General features: G+C 34.6%; 2 protein-coding genes, 1 long non-coding RNA gene and 1 pseudogene across 4 annotated transcripts; all 4 read left to right on the forward strand.

The window, feature by feature from the left end:
* Positions 1-81: 81 nt before the first annotated feature.
* On the forward strand, positions 82-13858 carry LOC148928545 (protein DETOXIFICATION 22-like; annotated as a pseudogene). The gene is made up of 7 exons (XR_016128893.1): positions 82-428; positions 518-1060; positions 1144-1230; positions 1301-1357; positions 1440-1678; positions 1761-1879; positions 13622-13858. The product of XR_016128893.1 is annotated as a protein DETOXIFICATION 22-like (transcript).
* LOC125198960 (uncharacterized) lies at positions 4281-5764 on the forward strand. The gene is made up of 4 exons (XM_089069858.1): positions 4281-4428; positions 4931-4981; positions 5057-5119; positions 5370-5764. The coding sequence occupies exons 1-4, from the start codon at positions 4395-4397 to the stop codon at positions 5702-5704; spliced, it is 483 nt and encodes a 160-aa protein (XP_088925984.1). The 5' UTR covers positions 4281-4394; the 3' UTR covers positions 5705-5764.
* Positions 9348-11384, forward strand: LOC125198959 (uncharacterized). The gene is made up of 3 exons (XR_007172492.2): positions 9348-9528; positions 9855-9925; positions 11060-11384. It is a non-coding gene; the product is annotated as an uncharacterized LOC125198959 (long non-coding RNA).
* Positions 13859-15238: 1380 nt separating the features above from the next.
* LOC125195056 (protein DETOXIFICATION 22-like) lies at positions 15239-18983 on the forward strand. The gene is made up of 9 exons (XM_089057767.1): positions 15239-15903; positions 16202-16488; positions 16578-17119; positions 17203-17289; positions 17360-17416; positions 17499-17737; positions 17820-17938; positions 18577-18663; positions 18739-18983. Exons 2-9 carry the CDS (start codon positions 16234-16236, stop codon positions 18814-18816), a joined length of 1464 nt encoding a protein of 487 aa, XP_088913893.1. The 5' UTR covers positions 15239-15903; positions 16202-16233; the 3' UTR covers positions 18817-18983.
* The last annotated feature ends 3525 nt before the right edge of the window (positions 18984-22508 follow it).

The raw sequence follows: 22508 nt of genomic DNA on the forward strand, positions 1-22508 counted from the left end.
TATGTTGAATTTGAACTAAAAAATGAGATCCTTGTTGGTTGTTTGTTTAATTTGCTCTGGCTTGCAAAATAGGTTTAAACTCTGATCTAACTCGAGCTCTACTTCCGATTTCTTCTCTTTGACAAGTGAAAAAACGCCTGAATATTGTAGTCCGAGAATTTGGCCAGCATCAAATGGAAGGTGACATGTATGAAAATCTGTTAGAAGTCGACGAAGGCAAAACCGAGTCTTTGTCATCTGCGTGGGATAAGATATGGAGTGAGACCAAGCAAATGTGGATTGTTGCTGGTCCAGCTATCTTAGTACCCTTTTCAACATTTGGAATAATTGTAATCAGCCAAGCTTTTATTGGCCAAATAGATTCCACAGAGCTTGCTGCTTATTCCCTCGTCTACACCGTCATCTTCAGATTTGTCCTTGGCCTGCAGGCACACACCCTTTAGTCATATCCAAATTTTGCAAACAATGTGTGGAGAATTCATCTGATTTTTTTTTGCTTATAACATGGATTATGCAGTTTGGCATGGTTACCGGGGTGGGGACGCTGTGTGGGCAAGCGTTTGGCGCCAAACTGTATCATAAGCTAGGCGTATATCTCCAGCAGTCGTGCATTATATCGCTAGGTGTCACAGCCCTGATGACACCGCTGTTCGTATTTGCTGCTCCAATTCTGAAGGCATTAGGCCAGGATCATAACATTGCAGATATGGCAGGAAAGTATTCTCCTTGGTTCGTGGCTGTTGCGTTTTTATACGCTGTGATGTACAGCTGCAATGCGTTCCTTCAGTCGCAGAGCAAGAACTTTGTTGTCTCGTTCTATGCAGTGCTATCGCTGGTAGTGCACGTCTTCCTCTCTTGGCTTCTGTCTGTGAAGTTGAGGTACGGTGTTATTGGTGTTATGGTGTCTACTGTTATGGCGTTTCTTATTCCGAATATAGGCCAGATTGTGTACATCATGCGCGGGGGTTGCCAAGAAACGTGGAGAGGCTTCACAGCCTTCAGCGTTCAAGGATCTTGGACGGACAACCAGGCTTGCGATATCATCTGGTGTGATGATCTGGTTAGATCTCTTTTTTGCTATATATCCTCATATTTGAATGAATACTAATTGTTTTTGTTGCTTCGTTTTTTTTGTATCGGTAGCCTTGAATTCTGTTACAGCACGATACTAATTCCTCTGACCGGAAACATGGGAAATGCAGAGGTCACAATTGATGCTCTTTCTATCTGGTATGGTTTCTGTTCGCCTCTCGTGTTTGTTGGTTTCATCTTTGTGATTTCTAATGACATGTTTGTGCAGCCTTAACATCAGCGGATGGGCTATGATGATATCGGTCGGTTTTATGGCATCAACAAGGTACTAATTCTAGCCCTTCCCAGACAAGAGCAATTGTTTCTTTTGATTTCCCAAACTTACCATATATATCATGCTTTTCAAGTGTACGTGTCTCGAACGAGCTGGGAAGGAGGGATGGTAAGGCGGCAAAGTTGTCGATTATGGTGGCAGTTAGGACATCATTCTCCATTGGATTGGTGGTGTCTGTATTTTTCGTGGTGTTTAGGGAGAATGCGGCTTACTTGTTCACCAACAATGAGGAAGTGGCCAAGGCCGTTGCTCGTCTGTCTCCACTTCTGGTGCTTTTACTGCTCTTGAACAGCGTTCAGCCGGTTCTATCAGGCGAGCCATCTCAGCTAAGCATATACAGATATGATAAAACCAGTGGCTTTTATAACAGAAGAGAAGATGATTTTTGGTGTAGGTTTTGCTAATGGAACAGGGCAGCAAGGCATAGTGGCGTATGTGAATTTAGCTTCATATTTCTTGATTGGATTACCTTTAGGAATCCTTCTTGGTTATGTCTTCAACCTGGAAGCTGAGGTGAGTTTCTTGGAGTTGAAAAATGAATATGTGAAGAGTATCTGGAGTTATTTAGTTTAGAGTGAGTATCTAATCTTTCACTTTTGCACATAAATGGTACCTGATTTTTATTTTATATCATTTTTGGTACCTATAAATTACATTTTTGGTACTTGATGCAATTTTCACCCGAAAATACCCTCTAAACAAATTCATTTTTCCATTTGTGTCCTAAAGGATATATTGGGCATTGAAAAAAACTAGTACCAAAAGTGATATTTTAATATCTTCTCTCATTCTTCTCACTCTTTATACTATTATTATTAATCAATATTAATATTATTATTTTGATATTATAAATTAATAATTAATTTATTTTTTAATATCATTTAAATATACTTAATCATAATTATAGTTATAATTATATTTAATTATTATAACAATATTATTGTTATAGTAAAAACTAGTAGTAATTAATAAATACTCCCTCCGTCCCAGATTGAGAGTCACTTTTTGCCATAAAAGTCCGTCCCAGTTTAAGAGTCACATTTAGAATTTTCCATATTTGGTCATACCATTGTTCATAAAAATTATATCAAAATGTCATTATCTACACTAAAATAAACCAAAACAAAAATAAAAATCCAAAAAGTCAAAAGGGACCCAACCTTCAACCAACTCACTTCATTTATTACACACTTCAACTCTTTCTTAAAACCCGAGTCATAACAATAAGTGACTCCTAATCCGTGACGGAGGGAGTAATAATTATTATTTTATATTAAATTAATAACTAATCAATATAGTCTTAATCAAAATTTAAAATTGTGAACGGTATTCATAATGATAAAGAGTTGAATATTTTTAGTTAGGTGTTTCAACCTTAAAATGAGTATAAATAATTTAATTAAAAATATTCAATTGATTTAATTACTTTAAATAGTTAATTTAATTAGATGTTTTGTTATTGATTTATATTATGAATGCAATTAGGTGTATGGATAAAACACTAAAAAGAAAGAAGAAAAAGAACGTAAAAGAAAAAAGAGGAAACATAAACTAAGAAGAAAAAATAAAGAAGAAAGGAAGATAAAATACTAAAAAGAAAGAAGAAATGAAGAAAGAAGAATAAACTAAAGAAGAAATAAGAAATAAGAAATGAAGAAAAAAAAATCACATATTTGATTCTATTTAATTGAAATTTCCAAAAATATCCTGCATAACAAAAAAATCACATGTTTGGTACCTAGGGTTATTTTTGTCATGGGGTACCAAAAACGATACTCCTTCTGTCTCTGAAAAATTGTCACTTATTTCATTTTTTTGTCCGTCCCTAAAAATTTGTCACCTTTCACTTTTTTTCATTTTTGGTAGTAGACCCCACATTCTATTAACTAATTCTCACGTACATTTTATTTTAAAACTTATATATAAAAAGTAAGACCCACATGCCACTAAATTTTTCAACCCACTTTCTATTACATTTCTTAAAACCCGTGTCGGCTCAATGGTGCCAAATTTTAAGGGACGGAGGGAGTATAAAATAAAGATCAGGTACCATTTATGTGCGAAAGTGAAAGATTAAGTATCATTTATGTAGTTCACTCTTTAGTTTAATGGTAGGTCTGTAGTCTATATAGTAAACCATACCAAAAATTCGATACGAGTAAAAATCATACTTTCATCTTGCCGAATCTTTGATATACCGAATTTTCGGTAATAACCAATTTCAATAGCATTACTGTACCACCTTTTATGTATTTCGTACAAAAATTCGATATGCCAGACTTTTACGACACGTCGGATTTTGGTATACCAAATTTATACTCTTAAATTTGCCATACTAAAATACCATTATACCAAATTTATACTCTTAAATACCATTACGACACGTCGATATGCCATACTAAAATACCATTATACCAAATTTATACTCTTAAATATATAAGTATATAATTTACAAGAATATTAAGTCTTAGAAATATATTAAATATAATAGTATACGTTTATATTTTGATATATATTCGTATGTTTTTATATTTTGTGCATGCAAAATATATTATATATTCGGCATATACCAGAAATTCTGATATATATGAAAAATGATTCTATTATCACAGAATTTTACGGTACCATACCAAAAATTTACTAGTTTATATATATATATATAGGGAAATGCTAAGATGACAACGCTCTTTTGAGTGACACTATACCACCAACTAGAGCTGTTAGATTTTGGACCAGATTCATTGCTAGCCTGCCACTTGGCAGAGTCAATTTAATAAAAAAATTAATTAAAAAATGCAAAAGGATATATCTGGAAATCACGTTCAAGCAGTTTCTCCCAAAACATAAATCACGGTCTTTCTTCTTCTCTCTTTCTTCTATTTCGGCATTAATCAATAAATTCTATAGCAAAAAATCGCCATCACTATTCTCGATATCTGTAATTCATTTTCATCCATGCGCTACTTTCATTTCGTTCAGACTTCAATCTCTATAATTCTTCCTTAAATCTTCAATCATCACTCAATCCATGGAGAATGATGGCTTTGCTGCTTTTCCAGACGGTAAGAAACACGTTTAATCGTGAATTATATAGATGAACTCCCTGATTAATCATCTGTAATCGTGTAACTGTGCATTTACAATTTTATGATTTCGCTATGTGATTCAATTTCATGTAATTGCGTAATTGTGAATTTTGATATTTGAAACCAAATTTCATGAATTTAATATCTGAACTACCTAATTTGTATCTTCTCGGTTAAAATTTCGTAAATGTATTGAGTTGTGTCATGAGTTGTTTTCGTACACCATGGAGAAGTCGTATGTCTGAATGCTTGGTGAAATAATTAGTATTGCTTACTTATGGATCATGAATTGCATGGTAGTGTTAGTCGTTAAATTAGCTTAGGGTGCTTTCCTCCTTCCCTCTTTCTTCTGTTTTTAGAATTAATCTATCAAATCTTTAGCAAAAAAACCTCCATTGTTATTTTCAATCTATGCAATTATTTTAATCTCATGCGTTATTTTCATTCTGATCTCTGTAATTCTTCCTTCAATCTTCAGTCAGTAGTCAATCCATGGAGAATGGTGTCCATTTCACTGATTTTGCAGACGGTAAGAAGCACTTTCATTTTGTTTCTTCAATTTCAGTGGATATTCAATCTCTGTAATTCTTCATTCAATCTTCAGTCATCAATCAATCCATGGAGAATGATGCTCCCGCTGACATCCTTTTCAATGATTTCGCAGACGGTAAGAAGCTCCTCTAATTGTGTACTTACCGCACTTCTAATTGTATATTTACAGTTTGTTGGTTTTCGATATGTGATTCAATTTTATGTAATCGTGCAATTGTGAATTTTGATATGTGAAATCAATTTCAAGAATTTGATATATGAAGTATCGAATTTGTATCTTCCTAGTTGAATTCGTAAATGAAGTTTATGAATTTGTGACTAAATCTCAGGGAGTTCATATTTGATGTGTTATAGTAATTTGGCAGTGTTTGTTGTTGAAACCATCGAAGTATTTTCAGCCGTAATGCAAGATTTTGGGAAAAGAATAAAGAGCAACTCCCCGTTTTTGCCTGTTACTGAGAAAAGGAAAAGAGTTGAAGATTTCTATTTCATTGGAAGATCGAATGTAGTTGAAGTTCAGCCACTGGATGTGGTGAGGACCAAAGGTTCGTGCAACAACTCTGGCAACCGTCTTGTGTCGCAAAAAGAGAAGCCTATTATGTTGCAAAGCAAACCAAAGCGTAGTTGTGTGAATGTCGTAAATTATGTCACCACGACTCTAAGAATTGTGGCAAACAAAAAGAAAAAAAATAGTCAATAATTACATTGAACTACGTATATCAGTTTGCTAAGTTACTTTATTTTTATTGCTGACCACTGAATGCGCAGTTGTATATCATTGTGATAGATTACTTTCTTAATTTAGTTTTTTGCTTTCTTATTTAAATTCAGTTGTAGAATATCAACATGCTTGGTTACATGTTTATTATTGCTTAATTATTAGTTTAAAATTGCTTATCAGTGGTCTGTATTCCGAATTCGTCAATAATATTCTAACCAAAATGATTAATCACATATTGCATGACATTTTATACTGTATTGGTTTTTACTAATGGTCTTTCACATACTATCAATACAATTCAACTACCCATTAATCTGGTTTAATACGACTTTGCTTCATCCCGCTTTATGATTAACACAGAAAATTTGTGCAACAGATTACTTGTATTAGAAGGTGTTAGATATTTCTAATATCATATTGCTTGGTTACATTTATTTTGTTGCTTGCTTCTTCTTTTTGAATTGTTTAACATATATAACATGTCAATTTGAAATTAATTCTATTTGACTAGTGCTTGATGTACTTCCATAATCTTCATTGAATTCGTCTTACACAATGCTTGGTTTATAAGTTTATTTTGCTTGTCTATGTTGTAGCATTTGCTTGGTTTGCAAATCATTGGTACTTTATTTTGCTTGCCTATATTTAAGTGTTGTAACATATTATTCTATGCATGTTATTATGCAAAAGGCACTACCAAAAAAGAAATTCTAAAGCCACCAATGACTACACCAAAACAAACCAATATCCCTAACAAATTCAAAATAGAACAAAGTTATTTTCATATTCTAAAACAAAATCATTCACCATTCAAGGTTTGGGGTACTCTGCCGCCATCTTTTCAACATCAAAGGGTCCCTTCTTTTGTGCCTCTTCAAGGTGGCTTGTTGTTTTCCTCGTCATGTAATCCACGAACTTGTTTTCATTACTATAAACCACAGCTGTGAGGAATTTTTCAAGGTGCAACTAGAATGACTTGGATGGCTTGTTAGTAAGGTCGCACTTCCAATCATTAACTTTAGTCCCATCTACGTCTCCATATGTCGCATAGTGAACAATCCATAGTCGTTGGTAATACCTTTTGTTTTCCACTTAAATTCAAGGTGTTCAGGTATAGCTTTTCTCAGCATCCGTCCATAGCTCACACACTTGCTGTGCTCCAAAAACTGTATAAAAAAGGTTGTCTGCAAGCAAGAAAAAAAAAAGTTAACTCAACATGCAAATTGCAATATGCATTTTCATCTTAATTTTTTTGCATGGCGCATACCGGTTTTTCAACCACAATGTCATATCTAGTTGCAAAAAGCCTCCACTTTGTGTGCTGTCAAGCAAGCACACCTCACCAGATTTACAAATTGTACTGAATCTATTGCCAACCAAGCAAAAAAATAATATAAGACTCAATCTATTGCCAACTAAGACTCAATCAAGCATCATAAGTTTGTTTGAGCAATTACTAAGCTCAATCAAGCAGACAATATATTAAAACCAAGCAATTACTACAACTCTATCAAGCAAACAATATAATAGCACACAGCTTGATCAAGCAAACAATATATTAGAAACAAGCAATTACTACAACTCTATCAAGCAAACAATATAATAGCACCCAGCTTGATCAAGCAATTACACGACCCGATCAAGCAATTACAAAGCAATTACTAAGGCTCAACCAAGCAAACAATATAATAGAGCCAGGCAATTACTAATGCTCAACCAAGCAAAAAACATAATAGAACAAAGCAATTACTAAGGCTCAATCAAGCGTCATAAGTTTGTTGGAGCAATTACTACAGCTCGATCAAGCAAACATTATATTAGAACCAAGCAATTACTACAACTTTATCAAGCAAATAATATAATAGCACCCGGCTTGATCAAGTAATTACACGACTCGATCAAGCAATTACAAAGCAATTACTATGGCTCAACCAAGCATACAATATAATAGAGCCAAACAATTACTACTCGATCAAGCATAATTAGTTTGTAGGAACCATACCCAACATCATCCTGACTTTCAAAACAAGAGACATATATCTGATAAAAAACCATACCAGACGAGATTTGCAGCACAAGAATCTGACCCAGTACGAATAAGTTCTAAATGTAGCAATCTTTTGATCAAGCAATTTCTAAGACATAACAAGCAAAAACCGAGTAATACAAATGCAATCCAGAAATTGATTAATTATACATCAATTATAGATTCTAAAATAAGCAACCACAAACAAAGCAAATACTAGGAATAAACAAGCAATTTTGAATACATTAATATGCAAACCAACAACAGTCCGTTCTGGCAATAAGCAATTAACGTGGCTATAGAAGCAACAACCAATCAACATAATCAATAAACAAATATAACATTTGGATTGCTTAAGCAGTTCGAAAATAAGGAATATAACAACAATCAAAACTCAATAAAACCTAAATAATCACTAAGTAATCAGACTAAGCAATAATCAATTGGAAATCGAACCAAAGGATCATTCGCAGGCAGCAATGTCGGACGACGAATTTCACGCGACGGAAAAAAAAAAACAATGCAGAGCTTCACCGCAATGGAAGTCAAACTAGTGATGGATATCCCACCATGCTCATTCAGCGCCGCCAGCAAAAAGTACCGCAGTTGAGTGAAACAAGCATCAACCTAGGGTTTATTGTTATTTAGGAATGAAATCGGTAGGTGATCAATGATGTGGAGAGAGAAAGGTCAATTGGGGAGAGAGAATGGTCGATTCAGTTTTCAATTTAGTGGGAGAGAGTTATTGCGGAGTGGATACCGGGATTTTCTATTCCCATATCAGTTTTAATTTCAGCTAAAAGACAGAATTACCCTTGTAAGCAACAATTTGTGAATAACCAAGCAATCCGTACTCTGTTCCTACAATTCAATCTCAGCCATCTATATTTGAGATCGGATGGCTATAAATGGTGTTATATTGTCACTTTAATTAAGGTGGCACCATAGTGTGCCCCTATATATATATATATATATATATATATATATATATATATATATATATATATATATATATATATATATATAGGGTTTTAATCTATGAAGACCAGATTTAAATACAGAAACGCAGAACACGGTCATACGTAGGGCATTTTTAGGTCATAGTTAGTTTATTTTTAGGTCATGCTAACAAAGCATGACCTAAAATGATCTTAACATGACATAAACCCAAATCTTATAATATGACCTAAAACTACTTAATTATGACCTTCTGTGTTTTGGGTTAATTATTGACCATTAGATCATCTAATCCTAGGGCCAAGATTTGGGCTGCATTTTTGGATTTAAATGCATTCTTATTTTGATCATCTCCATATATATATATATACATATATATATATATATATATATATATATAGGGGAGCATTATACTCCTTTTCATCCCCTAGTGTAAAACATAGGACTAATCTAATCCCTTAGATTTATTAATCTGATGGATGTGATTAAATATACGTCGCTACATTATGATACTCTAATTTTACATTATTGGGCATTTTGGGTATTTGACAGAGGACAGTTCAAACTCCACGCAATTTACGGATTTATTTTTGCAGCGGTGATTCATTTTCCACCCATTTTCTTCCCCCATTAATTCAACTTCCACCCACCCTCTCTCATCCTCCATTAATCTGAAAAACCGCAAAACCTAGCCGCCGCTTCAAAACCACAAAAACCACTCTCTCTTCGCGACGAACGGCGTACACCCAGGCGAATCGATGAGTCTACAATTCCGACGACCGAGGTTTGGTGGAATAACTAAACGATGGCTGGAAGAAAGGTAAGGCCCAAAAATTAGTTTTTTTTTTTCAAATTAATGTGGATTCTTAGGAAGTGATTGTCGGTTTTTTGGTAGATTATTTCGTATCAATTTTTATTTCTAGGTTAGATTTAGTTGTTTAGGGTTTTTCCAGGGGTTGAGTTGCTGATTTTGTAATTTTCCATTCCATTCTGCGATAATTGTGAAGATTTTGTAAATTGATGTGCCATTGTTCATTTGGATTTTCAATTAATAATTACCTAGGACGACTCTATGTTTTTCCCCTTTGTTGTTTCGTATACTGCCTTGGGAATAGTGGCTAATTCAACATCGTTGATGACTTACAGCAAGTGAAGTGCTTCGTTAAAAATGGTCAACAATCGAACCACTTCGAAGAGGCCTGCTAGCTAGTCAACAGGTAGACGATTGGTTGATTGTTTAGTTTGACTTGAACATTGGTAAACTAGTTATACGCATTGTTGGGAGTTTTATGTTACATTACAAATTCATACGTTTGCATTGTTTATCCAACTCGTTCATAGCTTACTAAATGAAGCTGCATTTGTGGGCACTTGTTGTACATTGTTCATGTTTTCTTGCTTTTTTCCTGATATACCTTCATCTATTGGAAGTTGCTGTACATTATTCTGTGGATTTAGTGCATTATGTGTAGGAGATAATTTGTACATTCATTTGAGGTACATCATGCATATAGTTTAGTACATGAATAGTTGTTGTGCTGCATCTTTTTGTGTTAAATTATATTTTCTTTGCATCATGGGTCCAATTCAGTACATCATGTAAATTTTTTTCTTTTTTTCAGATATAGGTTCATCTGTAGGAATTTCCTGTACATTATTATTTTAGAAGAAGTACATTATGTTTTAGTGATATATTGGGCAGACATGTAAGCTACATCACACATATAAATTAGTACATGAAAAGCTGTTATATTGCTGAATCTTATTGTTGTGCTAGATCATAGTATTTACTTATTTTTGCATAATGGATCATAATCAGTACATCATGTATTTTTTTTCTTTTTTCCAGATATACCTTCATCCGTAGGAAGTTCCTGTACATTATTGTTTTAGAAGCAGTGCATTATTTTTAGGTGATACATTGTGCAAACATGTGAGCTACATCACATATATAAATTAGTACATGAAAAGCAGTTACTTTGTTGAATCTTGTTGTTGTGCTACATCGTATTTAATTATTTTTGCATCATGGATCATAATCAGTACATCATGTATATTTTTTTCTTTTTTCCAGATATACCTTCATCCGTAGGAAGTTCTTGTACATTATTCTTTTAGAAGCAGTGCATTATTTTTAGGTGATACATTGTGTATACATTTAAGCTTCATCACACATATAAATTAGTACATGAAAAGCTGCTACTGTGTTGAATCTTGTTGTTGTGCTGCATCATATTTTCTCATTTTTGCATCATGGATCAAAATCAGTACATCATATATTTTTGTACATTTTTTTATCCACTCAACAACATTATTTGTGAATAAGTAACAAAAGAGCAAGAAATGTTCAGGATGAGGACCTCAGGGAAGATATGCCAAAGTCATCAAGGCATGGAATGCCTCAGGTTAACGAGGCAGCGGCCGAGGAACAAGCTAAATAAGCTAGGATTAAGAAGAATGACAATCTATATTTCAGGAGATGTCATACTGAGTTTGTTCATTTTATAAAGATGTTTAATCCTCGACAGATTCAAGCTGTCCATGAGTTAGGTTTTGGTCTGGAATAGGGTGTTATTATGAAACAATTAGCGGCACTAATTATTGAATTGCATTTGGTTTTAGTAGTAAATTTATGGGATCGTTTTTGATAGATGGATGTTTGGTTTTTGTAGTTAATTTATGGGATTTTTTCTGATGGATGGATGTTGGCCCTTTGTGGAAAACTTATGTGTTTTGTTTTGATGAATTAATTTTGTTTTTTATATTGAATTATGGATTGATGGTTTCTGCAGTCAACTTATGGGATTCATATTAATGTACTACGGGAATGAAATAATGTAATGTACAAACCGCTTTATATAATGTTATTTAGATAATAGTGTACACAATGTATTCAATAATGCATATTGTGTTAAAACTTAAAATGATGTACATAACTAATAACATAATGCTACATATAATGCAACACATAATTTTTGAAACATAGGACACAAGGCATGACATAATGCACGAAATGATCTGGATAATGAGTAATGTAAATATAATCTTAGACGATATACTACAAAGAGAATGTCTAATATGGAGTTGTTAAGCAAGATAATGAGTAATGTAAATATAATCTTAGACGATGTACTACAAAGAGAATGTCTAATATGGAGTTGTTAAGCAATACTACATAATACTAAGTAACATTACTGGTACTGCACAATACTAAGCAGTAGTAAATAACAAATCTCATGATAAAATAAGACACCAACTTAAAAATCTGAAAACAATTTACGAAATACAAAATATAATACAACCGCTAATTCCTAATTGAAAATTGGTAGCAAATGATTTAAACTCAAAGTCTGGACAAAAAAAATTGAACATTAATTAACACTTCATCTTTCCTTTACGCTTCTCTTTGTCTTTGCCGAGCATACACATCGTAAAAAGCAACAGCAAAATCAAGTGATTTAAACCTTTGTCCAGCAAATGGCTTCAACTCTAGATAGTATTCAGGTACAACCACAACTTTAAACAAAAAAGGAATACGTCAGCTAAAACGCAACACATTATACAAACATAAGCGTACGAAATTGCATAACATCCTGCACAGTTGCACGATGTACTCATGTCTCTGGTTCATGTTTTAATACATTACCAACTCACTGGTTTTACTTTACAGTTTCAGATTGATACATTACAAGAGTGTACTTGTACATCAACTGCTATATAGGACAAAATAAAAATTAGTGAATAATGTTGGTAATATGGCGAAGCAAACAGTGATTTATCTCCATGCCATTTGTGAAGTTTTAATTCATCATTCAATACTACAACCTAGCCCCATGAATTTCTAAACCCAAAGGGGATGGATTCAATTCAATGTATGGACGAACAATTGCTGCATGACATTAAAACAATGTTTTTGAATTACTACACAGGGCATACATTAACGTCTTAGTTGCGTACATCGTCACACCGTATCACTACATCAACTGCTTTTCGAAACCATAGTACAAACATACATTAAACCTAAAGTTCTTTTACTACAACCTAACCCAATGGATTGGTAAACCCTAGGGGAACGGATTCATCTCTGTGGTGAAGTTAGTTTTCTTAAATAAGAGGTTACTACAACCTAGCCCCATAGCAATCTAAACCCTAGGGGAATGGATTCATCTCCCTGACCTGAGTGAAAGTTTTCTGTAATCAGTTTCACATTATGCGGCAACGTAATGCAAATACAAAACAAATACGAAAAAAAATTAAAGGAATCAATGAAGGAATTAATTAAATTACCTTCTTCCATTGTTGAAAAAACTGAAACCATTAAAAGAATAGTACAAGAAGTCGGTTTTACGTGAGAAAATACCTCACCAGATATCTTCAATGTAGAAAGGCGTGTATAATTGAGGGAGATAGGAAAAGAGATCGAATATAATTGAGGGAGAGAATAAAGAACTTTGAAGCCGATGAAGAACTACTGCTGATCGAATTTTTGGAAGCAATAACACATAAATCCTCTTCTACAGAAATGACACAAAGAAAAAGATTCACTGTGATTTTATGATAATTAAAGAAAAGCAATCTCCAATTATAATAATTGAACGTGATTCATGGGTTTTAAATAACTGCCAATTTTGTGCTCTCTCCTTTTTACCCTTTTTCGAATTTTTTATTAATTATTTTAATTACATGTGGCTTATATAATAACCATCAGATTACACTAATCAATGGATGAGATTAGTTTTCCTTTTTAACAAGTTTTTGCACATTAATCTGAATACATTCCTATATATATATATATATATATATATATATATATATATATATATATATATATATATATATATATATACAATAAGTGCGATATTTCAATATTTCAATATTCTTTCACATCCATAATTTAGTTAATGTGTTTGTAGGGCGTGTGGATAGGGATCATAAGTGGAACTGCTGTCCAAACTGCGACACTTGTTTTGATGACTTGCATGACCAGCGGGAATAAACAGCTACTCATCAATTTCATTTTTCCTATGATTTTTTCATATATATATAGTTTCATGTACATATCTTCGTTGCAGATTTCACTAGCTCAGAAACGGATCAGCTCTCTTTCTACGGAAGACGAGACTACACACCATTCCACCAATCCACATTAACGGATAACTATATCAAATTAAATTTTTAATAAGAACATTTATTTCGTTTAAATTAAATTGAATGTTTGTGAAAATATCCATTTAAATTATGTTGAGTAAACTTTTCGATCTCCCGAATTTACCGGATCTTACCCCAAACCATGTATTTATCCATTTAAATTTGTAATACTCCGTACACTATTTCGAGTAGATACAAAGGGATAGTTTTATGTTTATTTTTTTGTTCTAATATAGTACTTATTTTTTTGTTCTAATATAGTACTCCCTATACATTATGTTCATGTTATACTATGTATCACTATGAATTGAAATCATTACTTTAATTTGTAGTTGTTGTAAAATAAAATTAAGCTTTGAAGCTGGAGAAAATTATTATTCATAATAATGAATTATATAATCATAATAACTAATTATTAATTTAAACAAAAATTAAGAGTTAGAAATAGTTGTAACTCGTAATTCACTACTTAATTTACCCTACTTAACAAAATTCCAAAATAAATTACACGAGAAACACGATGACTGTACGGGTAAGCACATTGTTCTGAAAATAAATAACCAACACTACCCAATTTTTGAATTTGATTAATAGCCATTTTTTGCTGCGCTTTGTTGTAATTTTCCAAAATATCTAGACTATAATATTAAAGTAAGTCCTAAGTCAGAGATTCACTAAGATTCTATTTTTTTTTAAAAAAAATCAATAATAAAAACATATATTTACTTTTCTCTGAAAATCCCCTTTCAACTACCTCATGCACATCATATTTTTGTTATTAAAAGCTACATTAACAACCTACCAAACACTACAGAGGCAGAAACTATTTGATCTCTTATAGCAATGTTTATTTCTTTGTATGTATTAAATGCAATGACTTTTAGATGAATATATTATACAACTACTCCTTATCCATTTTACTCCCTCCGTCCCTAAAATTTTGTCACTTATTTCCTTTTTCGTTCGTCCCTAAAAATTTGTCTCATTGTAGACTTCACATTCCACTAACCCATTCCTACTTACATTTTATTTTAAAACTAACTATATAAAAGTAGGACACACGTGCCACTAATTTTTTTAACCCATTTTTCATTATATTTCTTAAAACTCGTGTCGAATCAAATGGTGCCAAATTTTAAAATGTACCCCATCCAGTTGATATATGCACGTTGCCGCCATGATGCAACCTACTTCCTCCTTTTATATTTATCAATCAGTCGTCTCTCTCTGTCTCTGTCTCTGTCTCTGTCTCTGTTTGTGTGTGGAAGAGAGATAGTTTAAGCTCAATTCATGGCATTTTCCTCTTGAGTATGCCTTCACATTCCCCATGGCTATCATTATGTGTGTGTAGTGTGTAGAGTGTTTATTTTTTTTCATATTTCATCGCCTCCAGATCTGCTTCAAGCTTTCATATTTTTTTCATATTTTCAAATTGAAAGTAGGAATATGTTGATTATAACTTATGAATTCCACCGTAAAGCAAAATACTCATGTAGGATCGATCTATTAAAATGTTAAAAATCTCAATTCTGCGACGTAATCATTGAATTATTTATTTTTTTTGGAATTTCGAGGGGGAGGGTTGTAACTTGACACTTGTACGCCAAAGTGACACGGAGATCAAAATGAGAACCTTATAATATTGTACCACGACTGAAACATTACTTGACCTTGATATCTTAGTGAATCACATTCAAAATTATTATAAGAAAATAAAAATAGTAACACCTCGGAGATGGCATTGAATAATCTTAGAAAAGGCTGTGATATTTTCCTCTGTCCCAAGTTACTTGAGTCGTGACTGCTTCTTGTTGAGAGTTGCAAATCAAAAACTGTGACAGAGTCACAAGCGAGATGCACGTTCAAGTTAAAAAAATAGAACACGCATTGCAGGTGGGATTTGAAAAAATAAAACAAAACTGTAGTTGTTGTTTTTTTATGTTTTACCAATTCCTATATATATCATGTACTACTCCTATATAGCTTGCGTGCGTTCAACAGCAAAAGAATACATTGAGAAAAGAAGAAGTAGTAGAAGACAATAGAGGTGAGTCCATTTCAATCTTCATTAAAAACATGAGGTATTCTCTTCAATTTTTAATGGAGTCCCTGTAAACTTTTACAACGCATTACTTTGCTTCTTTTGTACTAACAGATTTATGTATTTTAGTCTTTAATTATTTCTTGTGTTGATTCATGCATATGTTGAATTTGAACTCAAAAATGAGATCCTTGTTGGTTGTTTGATTTTCTCTGACTTGCAAAAGGGGCTTAAACTCTGATCTAACTCGTGCTCTACTTCCGATTTCTTCTATTTGACAAGTGAAAAAACGCGAATATTGCAGAAGATCTAGTCCGAGAATTTGGCCAGCATCAAATGGAAGGTGACATGTATAAAAATCTGTTAGAAGTCGACGAAGGCAAAACCGAGTCTTTGTCATCTGCGTGGGATAAGATATGGAGTGAGACCAAGCAAATGTGGATTGTTGCTGGTCCAGCTATCTTAGTACCCTTTTCAACATTTGGAATAATTGTAATCAGCCAAGCTTTTATTGGCCAAATAGATTCCACAGAGCTTGCTGCTTATTCCCTCGTCTACACCGTCATCTTCAGATTTGTCCTTGGCCTGCAGGCACACACCCTTTAGTCATATCCAAATTTTGCAAACAATGTGTGGAGAATTCATCTGATTTTTTTTTGCTTATAACATGGATTATGCAGTTTGGCATGGTTACCGGGGTGGGGACGCTGTGTGGGCAAGCGTTTGGCGCCAAACTGTATCATAAGCTAGGCGTATATCTCCAGCAGTCGTGCATTATATCGCTAGGTGTCACAGCCCTGATGACACCGCTGTTCGTATTTGCTGCTCCAATTCTGAAGGCATTAGGCCAGGATCATAACATTGCAGATATGGCAGGAAAGTATTCTCCTTGGTTCGTGGCTGTTGCGTTTTTATACGCTGTGATGTACAGCTGCAACGCGTTCCTTCAGTCGCAGAGCAAGAACTTTGTTGTCTCGTTCTATGCAGTGCTATCGCTGGTAGTGCACGTCTTCCTCTCTTGGCTTCTGTCTGTGAAGTTGAGGTACGGTGTTATTGGTGTTATGGTGTCTACTGTTATGGCGTTTCTTATTCCGAATATAGGCCAGATTGTGTACATCATGCGCGGGGGTTGCCAAGAAACGTGGAGAGGCTTCACAGCCTCAGCGTTCAAGGATCTTGGACGGACAACCAGGCTTGCGATATCATCTGGTGTGATGATCTGGTTAGATCTCTTTTTTGCTATATATCCTCATATTTGAATGAATACTAATTGTTTTTGTTGCTTCGTTTTTTTTGTATCGGTAGCCTTGAATTCTGTTACAGCACGATACTAATTCCTCTGACCGGAAACATGGGAAATGCAGAGGTCACAATTGATGCTCTTTCTATCTGGTATGGTTTCTGTTCGCCTCTCGTGTTTGTTGGTTTCATCTTTGTGATTTCTAATGACATGTTTGTGCAGCCTTAACATCAGCGGATGGGCTATGATGATATCGGTCGGTTTTATGGCATCAACAAGGTACTAATTCTAGCCCTTCCCAGACAAGAGCAATTGTTTCTTTTGATTTCCCAAACTTACCATATATATCATGCTTTTCAAGTGTACGTGTCTCGAACGAGCTGGGAAGGAGGGATGGTAAGGCGGCAAAGTTGTCGATTATGGTGGCAGTTGGGACATCATTCTCCATTGGATTGGTGGTGTGTGTATTTTTCGTGGTGTTTAGGGAGAATGCGGCTTACTTGTTCACCAACAATGAGGAAGTGGCCAAGGCCGTTGCTCGTCTGTCTCCACTCCTGGTGCTTTTACTGCTCTTGAACAGCGTTCAGCCGGTTCTATCAGGCGAGCCATCTCAGCTAAGCATATACAGATATGATAAAACCAGTGGCTTTTATAACAGAAGAGAAGATGATTTTTTGTGTAGGTTTTGCTAATGGAACAGGGCAGCAAGGCATAGTGGCGTATGTGAATTTAGCTTCATATTACTTGATTGGATTACCTTTAGGAATCCTTCTTGGTTATGTCTTCAACCTGGAAGTTGAGGTGAGTTTCTTGGAGTTAAATTACAGTTATTTAGTTTAAGGGTAGGTACATACGGTACCCGTACCAAAAATTCAGTATGAGAAAAAATCGTACTTTTATCTTACCGAATCATGGTATACTGAATTTTCGGTATTAACCAATTTCAATAGCGTTACTGTACCACCTTTTAAGTATTTCGTATAGAAATTCGGTATGCCAGAATTTTACGACATGTCGGATCTCGGTACACCATACTAAAATACCGTTGTACCAAATTTATACTCTTAAATATATAAGTGTATTATATTTTTACAATAATATTAAAGTCTTAGAAATATATCATATATAATATATACGTTTATTTTATATATATATATATATATATATATATATATATATATATATATATATATATATATATCCGTAGTTGTTATATATTGTGCATGCAAAATAGATTACTATATATATTTGGCATGTACCGGAAATTCTGATGTCTACCATAATTTCCGTATATCACAGTATATGAAAATTGATTCTGTTATCGCATAGAATCTTACGATATGTAATGGTACCATACCAAAAATTTAATTTTTACGATATATATTTTATGCGATATTTCAATATTCTTTCACATCCTAATTAAGTTAATGTGTTTGTAGGGCGTGTGGATAGGGATCATAAGTGGAACGGCTGTTCAAACTGCGATACTTGTTTTGATGACTTGCATGGCCGACTGGAATAAACAGGTACTCATCAATTTTATTTTTCCTATAATTTTTTCGTATATAAATAGTTTCATGTACTCCATATCTTCGTTGCAGATTTCACTAGCTCAGAAACGGATCAGCCCTCCTTCTGCGGAAGACGAGACTACACACCATTCCACCAATCCACACTAACGGATAACTATATCAAATTGAATTTTTAATAAGAACATTTATTTCGTTTAAATTAAATTGAATGTTTGTGTAAATATCTATTTAAATTATGTTGAGTAAACTTCACGATCTCCCGAATTTACCGGATCTTGCCCAAAACCATGTAAATTTGTATTACTCCGTATACTATTTCGAGTAGATGCAAATGGATAGTTTTATGTTTTTTTTTTGTTCTAATATAATACTCCCTATACATATGGAGTGATCAATTGCTAACTTATCATTTAATTGCTAACTACAATTAATTTAAGGCCATAAGATTTTAGGCCACGTGTAATTTTTATTTTTATTAATAAAATTAAAGATAAAAAAAACTCTAAATTAGGGTTTTGGATGACAATGTCAATATAGTGTTTCGAAAATATCAACACAATGCTTTGAGAATGTCAACACAATGCTTTAAGAATGTTAACCCATTGCTTATATTGACATTCTACATGTATTATATTGACATATTGTATATAGTATATTGACATTTCTGCTGTACGAAAAAATTTAAAAAATTTGAATTTTTTTTCGAATTTTGACGTCGGAACATATGCATGTAGGATATCGTTGGAATCCTTATGAAATTATCTTTAATTTGATACTATATGTTAACCTTGCTGATATAAAGCAAGCTAAGGAGGAGAAGATTCAAGCCAGCTGGAAAGATGTGCTTCTAGGACCACTTCCAATGAAGTTGGATAAGAGAAAAGAGATGCAGCGCGTGGCATATTCTTGCATCGTGTTGAATTGCTATTGATTGATAATTGTAGTTTGTTGGAGTACTCTGCTTTTAGATTCCTTTTTGATAGGTTATATATATAGCCATAGAGTTATCTGTAACTCATTCTGAATTTCATCTTTAATAAAAAATATCCACTTTCAGCTATCATCTTCTTTTCCTTTACTTTCATGGCTTCCGCTCATAACCTATTATGGTATCAGAGCCTAGGTTGATCCTAGGTTCTGACCTTTCTTTTTTTTTTCTTTTTCATTTCTACAACAGAGTTATATTCAATGGCTGAAAGCGATGGCTCCAATGTTGAGGAAAATTCTCCCTTCTCATCGCCAATACCGGTCCTGTCTCAAACGCATCCGATAGCTGTCAAGCTTACGGAGATCAATTATTTGATCTGGAAACAACAGATCATGTCCACAATTCGAGCATTTGATCTCGAACCCTTTCTCTTCGAGGAACAGGTTGTGCCACCTCGACTGATAGCTACTGAAGAAACTTCCCAGCTGAAGATGAATCCAGTGTATTTGCCATGGAAAAGGCAAGATCAGTTACTAGCCTCATGGCTACAATCTTCACTCACAGAGAGTATTTTGGGGCTTGTGGTTGGCCTCACTACCAGCAAGCAGATCTGGAAGGCCTTGGAAACCAGCTTTGCAAGTCAATCCAAAGCCAAAATGATGCAGTACAAAATGCAGCTGCAATCAGTGAAGAAGGATACTCTGCCTATGATAGAGTATCTAGGAAAAATTAAAAAATATTGTGACCTTCTTGCTGCTGTTGGTTGCAAAGTTTCAGAAGATGATCAGATTCTTCATGCTCTCAATGGACTTGGTGGAGAGTATGATCCTGCGATTGTGGCTGTTACAGCTAGAGCTGATGGCTGAACTATGCAAGAGGTAACTTCTTTACTTCTTAGCTTTGAATCTAGGTTGGAGGTTTCTAAGCCCACTAAGCTGAACATGGAGGGATCTGTGCCCTCTTTGCATTTGGCTCAAACAACTGGTTATAATAGAGAAGGGGGAATACAGCAGAATCATCGAGGAAACCAAAATTTCCCCAATAGAAATGATGGCAGAGGTAGAGGAAATGGCTATAGGGGTGGCAGATCTGGTGGTAGAGGAAGATCTGGAAATAGGCTTGTTTGCCAACTCTGTGAAAAACCAGGTCATACTGCAAGCCGTTGTTGGTATCGTTTTGAACAAGCATTCATGCCTCCACCACAAAATTCCAACAACAGGACCTTCCATCAGCAGGGATCCTATCAGCAGCAAGGATCCCATCAGCAGCAAGGATCTTATCAGCCAATGCCCTCTGCCAATGTTGCTCAGACCAGGGGATCTTCTAGTTTTGGGACTCCATCTGAATATGCTTCTGATGTCTCCTCATCCACTTCATGGTATCCGGATTCTGGAGCAACTCACCATGTGTCAAATGATCTTTCAAACTTGAATAATGTCTCAGAATATCATGGAGGTACATCTCTTCATCTTGGTGATGATTTTGGCATTGATATTGCACACATTGGTGATGCTACTGTTATTTCTACTTTAAACTCTCATTCCTCAAGACCCCTTCTCCTTAGCAATCTTTTACATGTTCCTAAAGTCTCCAAAAATCTTCTAAGTGTGTCTCACTTTGCTAAAGACAATCATGTCTTTTTTGAATTTCACCCTACCTTTTGTCTTGTGAGAGATCAGGATTCCAAGGAGGTCATACTCAGGGGCATCCTTGACAATGGGCTCTACAAATTTCTCTTCAACAAGGTTCCTGCCAATGCTTTCCCTACTTCAATCAAGGCCAAGCCAGTTTCGGCCATTGCTTGTTCATCTGCTGCTTCACTTTCTTTTTGTACTAAGTCTGATAGTTTAGAACTTTGGCACCAAAGGCTTGGACATTGTGCCTTGCCTATTGTCAAAAGAACTCTATTAGATTGTAAAATTCCCTTTTCATCAATGAAATCAGATTTTGTTTGTCACTCTTGTAGTGTCTCTAAAAGCCATAGACTGCCATACTCCCATTCTCAATCTCAATACAATTCTCCTCTTGAGTTGATTCATTCAGACCTATGGGGGCCAGCTCCCGTTACTTCCAGAAATGGATTTAAGTACTATGTAAATTTTATTGATCATTGTAGCCGTTTCACTTGGATATATATGCTCAAATCAAAAGATGAACTCCTCTCTGTTTTTAAACACTTCAAATGCCTTGCTGAAACACAATTTAACTCCAAGCTTAAAGCACTTCAAAGTGATTTGGGGGGTGAATATAGAGGCCTAACTAGCTTTTTGCAATCTGAGGGTGTCCATCATAGAGGCATGTCCATATACACCTCAACAAAATGGTCTAGCTGAAAGGAAGCATAGACATATTGTTGAAACAGGTCTCTCTCTTCTTTCACAATCTGGTTTGCCTGCTGCCTTTTGGGATGATTCATTTGTTACTGCTGTGTATCTTATAAACAGAATTCCCTCCCAAACTCTCTCCTTTGCCTCTCCCTATGAAATCTTATACAAATCCAAGCCCAACTACCTTGCACTTAAACCTTTTGGCTGCCTCTGCTACCCTCACATCAGACATCTCACCAAATCAAAATTGGAATTCAGGTCCTATTCTGCTACATTTCTGGGATATAGCCCCTCTCACAAAGGTTACAAAGCCATGTTAACTTCTGGAAAAATCATCATTACTAGGGATATTGTTTTCCATGAAACTGTATTCCCTCATAAAGCCACTTCTCAATCACCATCTTCTGTATCTTTTGATTCACCTCACACTAGTTCTTCAATTACTCCATTTTTCTCTCCTCCTCCAGCCCCTACCATAATCTCTTCACCACCTTCTCCCTCACTTATTACCCCATCATCTCCACTTCATCACCATACCCCTTCATCTCCAAACTTACCTACTGATCATGCTCCGATTTCTGCTC

The sequence above is a fragment of the Salvia hispanica genome, chromosome 4 (genome assembly GCF_029641045.1).
Source record: "Salvia hispanica isolate PSC_SH4W2 chromosome 4, Shi_PSC_v1, whole genome shotgun sequence".
Lineage (NCBI taxonomy): Eukaryota > Viridiplantae > Streptophyta > Magnoliopsida > Lamiales > Lamiaceae > Salvia > Salvia hispanica.